The following is a 7,403-nucleotide window of genomic DNA, read 5'->3' on the forward strand; positions in this document are numbered from 1 at the left end:
GCACAGCAGCCTTGGCAGAACATTTGCAAGTGTCTGGGGCTGCTGTAGCATGCACGTGCAGCGTGCTAACAGCATGTTAACATGCCGAGGTGGCTCCTAACACAGCTACAGTGTCAGCAAGGTGACAGCCTTGTCAAAACACAGAGCAAACATGCACAAACCTAGCTGGTTCCTCACAGCTTTGCCCTTCTCTACTTCTTCAGACTCTTGGCCTTTGGAGAAGGTCATCACCCCCCCATCATCTTCGCTGTCTTTGGCTTCCTTTGCATCGTCGTGGTTTTCACTCCCATATTCCTCTTCCTCCTCCTCACTTCCTTCTTCCATGTTGGCATCATCATCTTCATTTTCATCTTCATCTTCATTTTCATCTTCATCTTCCCCTTCACTGCTTCCTGCATCATCCATCCCCTCTGCAAATTTCTCGAAGTCTGTGATATTCTGGAAGCTGAACTTTGGTGCCTTGTCCTTGGTAGATGGATCTGTCTCTTCACCATCATCCAAGTCATCCTCCTGGTCACTGCTGGGCTTCTCCTTTGCTTTAGTGCCTGCACTGTCATCCTCTTCTGAACCTTCACTGCCGCTGTACCAGTCATCTAGTGCCTCTTCAACTAATAATTAAAAGAGAGAAAAGTTATTTTCTTGTCAGAAAAACGTGCCACTTTGCAGGGTTCATCAGCAATAGCTCAGGTTTGGGCTGTTTGATGTTACCCTTTGTTTGGGCTAAAAAATGGAAACAGAAGGTCAGAGTGACAGAAAGATCCCTGCCCACATTTTCTGCAGCCAACGATCAGCAGATCCATGGTTGAGCCTTCCCATCACACAAGGCCAACATAAGGAAACAAGGCGGCCAGAATTTTTATGTGCATTTTTAAATACGCCTTTTTAAAATGAGAATCTGTATAAACTTGTATCTATTGGCTTAAAAATGGGAGCTGTTTCTTTTCCCCCACACGCAATGTTCAGTCAGTGCACTGAACCTCACCTTACCTCTGATTCCTCAACCTGTGGAACTGACCTTCTCTTTGGAGTTTTACTTTCCTTCAGGCCAAAAAATACAGCCAGAATTCCAGGAAGGTACTTCAATGTGTCCAGCTTAATTGTACCTGTTTCTTGCCCAGTAACAGGGCCCTAATGTTTGTCATCTCAGTTCAGATGCACTGGCTCAGTTCCATGCCAACATCACATTTGGAGTAGTTTAGTAAAAAGAGTTAAAAAGGGATTTCTTACCAGATCCTTCTTCAGACAGAGCATCTCCCCAGAGCTCTTCTTGCAAAGCTTTGCGAGATGTGGCTTTTCCACTGTACCTTTTATCAGCTTCCAAGAGAGAGGCTGAAACTCTTTTCCTTATGTTACCAACAGGTAAAATGTCATCTGAGGTTTCATCCTCAAATCTGTCAATCACTTTAGCAACAGTAGCTGTGGGGAAAAAAAAAAAAGAGGAAAGGGGTGACTAAACTGAACTGAATTCCAGTCTTCAAGAACCAGCTGCAGGAAGGAGCCACAGGAAACCTCTCAAGCTCTACAAACAACAGTGTACTGGTGAGCTGGATGGGAACACGGCCTCACACAAGAAGCTGGGTTTTAGGCTTTGAGAGGTGCAGGAAAGCCAGCACAGTAATTTCCAGCAAAGGGGGAAAAGGTTCCTGGGGAGTCAAAGGCAGAGACCAAGCCTCACAGCTGGGTTTTGTGAGGATCAGCACCAGTCCTGCCTAGGAAATACTGAGTAAAGTAACACTTCAGATCCAGCAGAGGAGATAAGACAGCTCCAGGGGTATTTTTCAGAAAACATTCTGTGATTCCTCAGTGATAACCTGTGATAACCTGCCAGCTTAACCTTTGCAGGAGGAAGGGAGATGTTACATTATCTGACCAATTTCAACCCTTTTTCAGAACTCTGGACTTCTCCATGCACAGGTCTGGTACCACTGGGCTCCCCTGCAATGCAGAATTGATGTTTATTAACAGACACCAAAATAATCCTGCTGAACTATTTTTTTTTTAATGAACATCACCTACATTCACACCTTTCTGGCTCCTCTTTATTTTAGAGAACAAGCATTAAGCACTGGACAAACCAAGCCTATCCAAGCCCTTCCATGGATCCTGAGAACAGTCCTTCAGGTGGAGGACTCTGCAAAGCTGGAATGCCTTCACTCACTCCAAACTCACAGATTAAAAGAGGAAAACGCCAATTCAGATGCGCTTTGGCCTCTTGCTATACACGAGCCACTAAAAAAAAAAAACGTAAACATTTCAGAAAGGCTCAACAGAGGAAACAATTGTGGTTATTACCCTCCTTCATGCCCATCCTCTCCAGGACACGGAGCAGAGCAGCCCAGCCCGGAGAACACACCACCCCGGCCTCCCTCCCTGTTCTCGCTCATGTGCAAGACGCCCCGTACGCCAAATTACAGGGTTAGCTTTGTTCGAGCAGTCGAGCATCCAAATCGCTGAGTGCTCTTAACGCGTGTTTCGAAACGTTAATGCCTCGCACAGAGGGAGACAAAAAAAAAAATCTCCTGCTCGTAACCAAACCGACCAAACCTCACCTAAATAAGAGTCACCGCAGCTACGAGAGAACGGCAGGATGGAATGGCTGGGCAAGAGGGGCAGAGGCAGAATGCGGGACTCGAGGGATCCCCCGGAATTCTCAGTCTTGGCACCACCGCAGTGGGAAGTTTTGCCCAGAGAAGCTGCGGCTGCCCGAGCCCTGGAATAACCCCGCTGCCGAGGTAACCCCGCCGCGGGGCCGGGGGGCGCAGCTCGGGGTGCCCGGAGGGGCTGAGGGGCCCCGGCCCCGCGCACGGCCCGGGCCCAGCCCCGCACACGCCGCCGCCGCGGCGCCACGTGCGGCCGGTCCGGCAGCGTCCGGACTGCCCCCGCCGGCCACCCCCCGCCCGCCCGGCCCGGATCACGGTGCCCGACCCTCCCCCGGGCCTCCCGCACCTTCCTCCGCGTCGTCCTCGGGGTCGCGCAGGGCGGGCCGGGGATCGAGCAGCTCCCGCAGCTGCTCCGCCAAGGGCGCCGCCATCTTGGGGGGGGCGCGGGGCGGGCAATGGGGCGGGGCCTGAGGGGCGGGGCGGGGCGGGGCCTGCCGGCCGCTGGGTCCTATCGCCCGCCCGCCCGGGACAGCGCGGGGCCGGGGGCGACCAGCCGGGGACATCGGGGGGTCCCGCGGGGTCACAACTGGGGATATCGGGGGGTCCCGCGGGGTCACAACCGGGGACATCGGGGGGTCCCGTGGGGGGGTCACAACTGGGGACATCGGGGGGTCCCGCGGGGTCACAACTGGGGACATCGGGGGGTCCCGCGGGGTCACAACCGGGGACATCGGGGGGTCCTGTGGGGTCACAACTGGGGACATCGGGGGGTCCCGCGGGGTCACAACCGGGAGCCATCGGGGGGTCTCGTCGAGTTCCAGAGGGGAGCGATCGCGGGTCCCGCGGGGTCCCAGCTGGGAGAGATCGGAGGTCCGATCGCCCGCCGGCCGGGAGGGATCGCGGGGTATCCCCGGGTTCCATTCTGGCCCAGCGGGTCCCGGGACCTCGCAAGTGTCCCCTCCGTTGCCCGACGGGGTCCGGGCTGGGGTGCTCGGGGGGCACGGCCAGGGGTAACAGTAATAAATACCCCTCCAGAGCATCCCTGAGCCCCCCTGCCCGCTGCCTCGGTCCCCCCATCATTAAAGGGGGGAACAGTGGTACTTGTGTACATCAAAGGGGGAGAACTGAGGTCTTACAGTACTGGGATAAAGGTGGTATAATAGCAAAATCCTGTTAAATAATACAGAATGTGACTATTATTGCTTTAAGTCAACACTGTGATTTTTTAGCCCCAGTTCAAAGCTGCATTAGTTGTTTTCTTGTCCTGTGTGGTAAATATTTTTTGCCTCTGCTGAAGCCAGGGTCCCTCCTGCAGCAGCCTGAGCCAAAAGTTGGGTTCTCTGGGCAGCCCCAGTCCTTGCACACAGATGGATCCTTACATCAGGTTTACACCAGAGTTACACAAACCACAGCGAATCCAGTAATTTTGGCTCCTGGGGACAAACTCTGGCCTAGGAGCAGCAGCCAAGCAATGCAGAAGTGACCTGTGGGGAGTGTTAACAAGGAAAGGTACTCCTGGAGTTGTCTCTGACAGCCTCTCATGGCCACTTTCTGGACTAAGGTTGCCCCAAAACACAAGGAATTGCCTGAAATTGGGGAATAGCAATAGAGGTCGGCACGTATTTTGTTATAAGGGAGCAGGGACCCAAATCAGCATCTCAAATCTGGGTTGCAGATGTAGATCTGAACTTCAGACCCCACAATGAGCAGCTTCAGGGGGTCAGCCTGAGCTCCAGGATTTGGGCTTCCCACAACCAGTGCTGGGATTTCACCTGCAAAGGAGCAGCAGCCACCTGAGCAGGCTGATGCTCATCCCCTTCTGGTCGACACGAGACTCTTCCCTGCTCCTTATCTGCCTTTAAATGCTCTAAAAATGAGTCCAGAGGTGGTCTGAGCTGAGGAGAGGCGCGGGCAGAGCGGGATGCTGGGATGCAGCTGGATCCCATCCCGCAGCTCGGCTCATGCGGGCGCTTCTCCTACAGAGGGCAGAGGAATATCAGTAATTCCCATCTCCTCCAGCCTGGGCTCCCACCAGCTCCGGGGAAACCTGGGACACACCGAGAGGGAAACGGCTGGAAAAAAACCCAAATACCTTCCCCCTTTCTCAGCCCCCCTGGGACCTTCCCTATGAAACCCAGAGATTTTGGGTACCGTGAAGACAATGTACAGCTCCATTTATTTAAAAGCAATGTTTACTGAAAACACTTGTTTTCATAGCAAAACAAAACCAAAACCAAAACCAACCTTGAAAGGCTCAAGAGCATAAAATCCAGCTTCATTGTGTAGTTTGTATTTATTTTATCACGGCACGATGGATGGCTCTAATGCTCTGCATAATCCAGGGTGTGGGGCTGCTGTCACTGCAGCAACGTGAAATTAAGCACTGAGTTTTATTTATTTATTTATTAAGACGTGGTTTTATCGACCAGGAAACTTATAAACCAGGAGATATGCACAGTGTGTCTTCCCTGGCTTTGCTTCTAGGTTTTCTTTTTTTTTTTTCCTCCCTTTGAGTTTGCCTGTACTTTGTTTCCAGATGCCATCATAAACAAAGGGAGGAGCCTGGAGAAATAAATCCACGGAAAATTAAGTAGCAGGAACAAGTGCTTACCTGTGCATTTACTTAGGAGTAACTAACCACTCACACAGCCAAAGAACTAGTGCCAAGACTCCCCTGCGTAATTGCATTTTCAAACCTCTGCACTCTCAGAGTGAAAAAGGGATGTTCTCTACCCTCACAAATAATGAATGGCCCTGTTAATGAAGGGAGAGAGGCTTTTAGTGATGGTTAAATAAAACATACCCAATAGAATTAATAAAAAATACACAGCGAGTTCGCATTAGTCCCTCGGAGTAAAAAATGATCCTCTTGAAGTCAGAGCGTTTTTGCCACTCGAGCCGGCGAGATCAGGATTTCACCCACTGAGACTAATGGGACAATTGCTCCGTATAAATCCCCCATCCAGCAATGCATTAAAATCCACGTGGGTACAGCTGTAAACTCGAGGGGTCCTGGCAGAGCTCATAGAGCTGCTCCTTTCCCGTCCTGCATCCATCAGTTATATCCACGGAAAGCAGGAGGTGGGATCAGATGGGGGGGGGGAACCCCCACGTGCCGGGACGTGCCCGGGTTACCCCCAACTCCACTCCCCACAGCCACGGGATCCGTTAATTCACAACTCTCAACAAGGAGATCCAGTCAATACAAAGCCACATCAAACAGAAAAACTCAGCCCACGAAAGTCACGGGTTGTTAAAATGTTTCACCCACAGAGTCGCCTTCTCCGCTGTTTGTTCTCTCTCTTCTGCCTTTCACTTAGCAGGGTAATTAAATCAGGCTCTCAGGCTCGGTTTTAATTTCTGGTTCACATGCCCTCAAACCATGCTGCCGTGCCTGGGACTCATAATCATGCGGGGGGAATATTTGTACAAAAAAAAAAAAATTATCAATACATTTTAATTTAAGACGCCCGTGAAAGCCTTTTTATGCCTCACAGCCGGTTCCGTAAAACCCTCGGCCTGTTTATAAACCCTAAGCAGGAGCATCAGCCTCACTGGCATCATTTCTTTGGCATTTTCCCCCTCTTAATTTTGCTTTTTATTTACATGCTTGTTTGCTAAAATGGGAATAACACCCTAAACACAGAGCAGATAAATAAATGAACGTCGAATGGTCCGTGCTACAAAAAGGAGTTTTAATTTCTCCCACTCAGAGCCTTTTGCTGCCACTTATTTGTGGATCCTGTCAGCTTTTGGGGAGCTGTCAGATCAGATGGAAGCTTTGGCAGGGAAGGGCCGTATCATCCTCCCGTGCCTGTATAATTACAGGTTAGTAATACCAATCCATTTTTCAGAGCCGTTTCTTTACTGAAACACATAAATAAAGGGCCGTGTTGGAGAAGTGGGGCTGCAGACACCCGTCTGTGACGGGATTCCCAGCGAGACCCGCGGGAATCACCCGCCCCCGGAGCCGCCTCTGCTGAATTTAATTGCATTGCTTTATCAAGGTTAGGATTTGACCCAAATACAGAGGGCTCCATGCTGGCCAAAAACAGCGACAAGCCAGGGCTGAGCTTATCTTTCCAACACTTTGGCCGGAAAATGTCGTTTTCCAAACTGACCTTTTTCGTTTCGGTCGCGCCAGTTCGTTTAAAATTTTTCTTTTCTTTTTTTTTTTTTTTTAATCAGAAAGACAATTTATCAGCAAAAAGAGGAAAAAAAAAAAGAAGAAAAAAAATAAATCAGAAAAGAGCACACGCAAACCCACCACTAAAACAAATTATGTAACAGGAAATTTAGATTATGTACATAAAAACCCTCTCCTTATAAATATTTATTACTATTTTTCTTCTGTCTTTTTATTTACTTGAGTACTTCTGATATTTCTAACCCATCACTCATTCAAAATCCACAATTGTTTTAAAGATTTTATCAACCCTTAATGGTTCTTACATAGAAAAATAGAAGGAGTAGAGTGGAGCTGAAGAGATCCACAGCCTAAAGATGCTTTCAGCAGATAAGAAATTTAAAGGCCACCCAAAGTCAATTTGAAAACTTGTTTTGGATGGAGCAAAAAATCTGATTTTTAACAAGGAAAACCAACATGTGCAAACCCCACATGTGCTCTGCTGAGCACAGACACAGCAGCACACAGATGTTCTGGAGATGCTGAGCACAAGCCAAGTGTGCAAGGCAGCATCTCCCATGGGCTTCACTCCCCAAAATCCACCACAACCCCTTGGAATTCCTCTCACTCCAGCTCTGTCAGAGCCAGGGGGGGATTTCCAGCCCAGGTTTACAGTC

At 49.9% G+C, this 7,403-nt stretch overlaps 1 protein-coding gene across 2 annotated transcripts in view; it reads right to left on the bottom strand.

Moving 5' to 3' along the window:
- Positions 1 to 3,034, bottom strand: part of AATF (apoptosis antagonizing transcription factor) — a 48,131-nt gene extending 45,097 nt beyond the window's left edge. For both annotated transcript variants that reach the window (XM_027751652.2, XM_039387361.1), the window contains exons 1-3: positions 2,947 to 3,034; positions 1,228 to 1,416; positions 162 to 608 (exon numbers count right to left, since the gene is read on the bottom strand). In XM_027751652.2, coding sequence (XP_027607453.2) covers positions 162 to 608; positions 1,228 to 1,416; positions 2,947 to 3,031 — 721 coding nt within the window. In that variant the 5' untranslated portion in view covers positions 3,032 to 3,034. The remainder of the gene's footprint in view (positions 1 to 161; positions 609 to 1,227; positions 1,417 to 2,946) is intronic.
- Between the last annotated feature and the right edge of the window lie 4,369 nt (positions 3,035 to 7,403).

This window comes from Pipra filicauda, unplaced genomic scaffold (genome assembly GCF_003945595.2).
Source record: "Pipra filicauda isolate LSUMZ 115617 unplaced genomic scaffold, ASM394559v2 scaffold120_size2142806_pilon, whole genome shotgun sequence".
NCBI lineage: Eukaryota > Metazoa > Chordata > Aves > Passeriformes > Pipridae > Pipra > Pipra filicauda.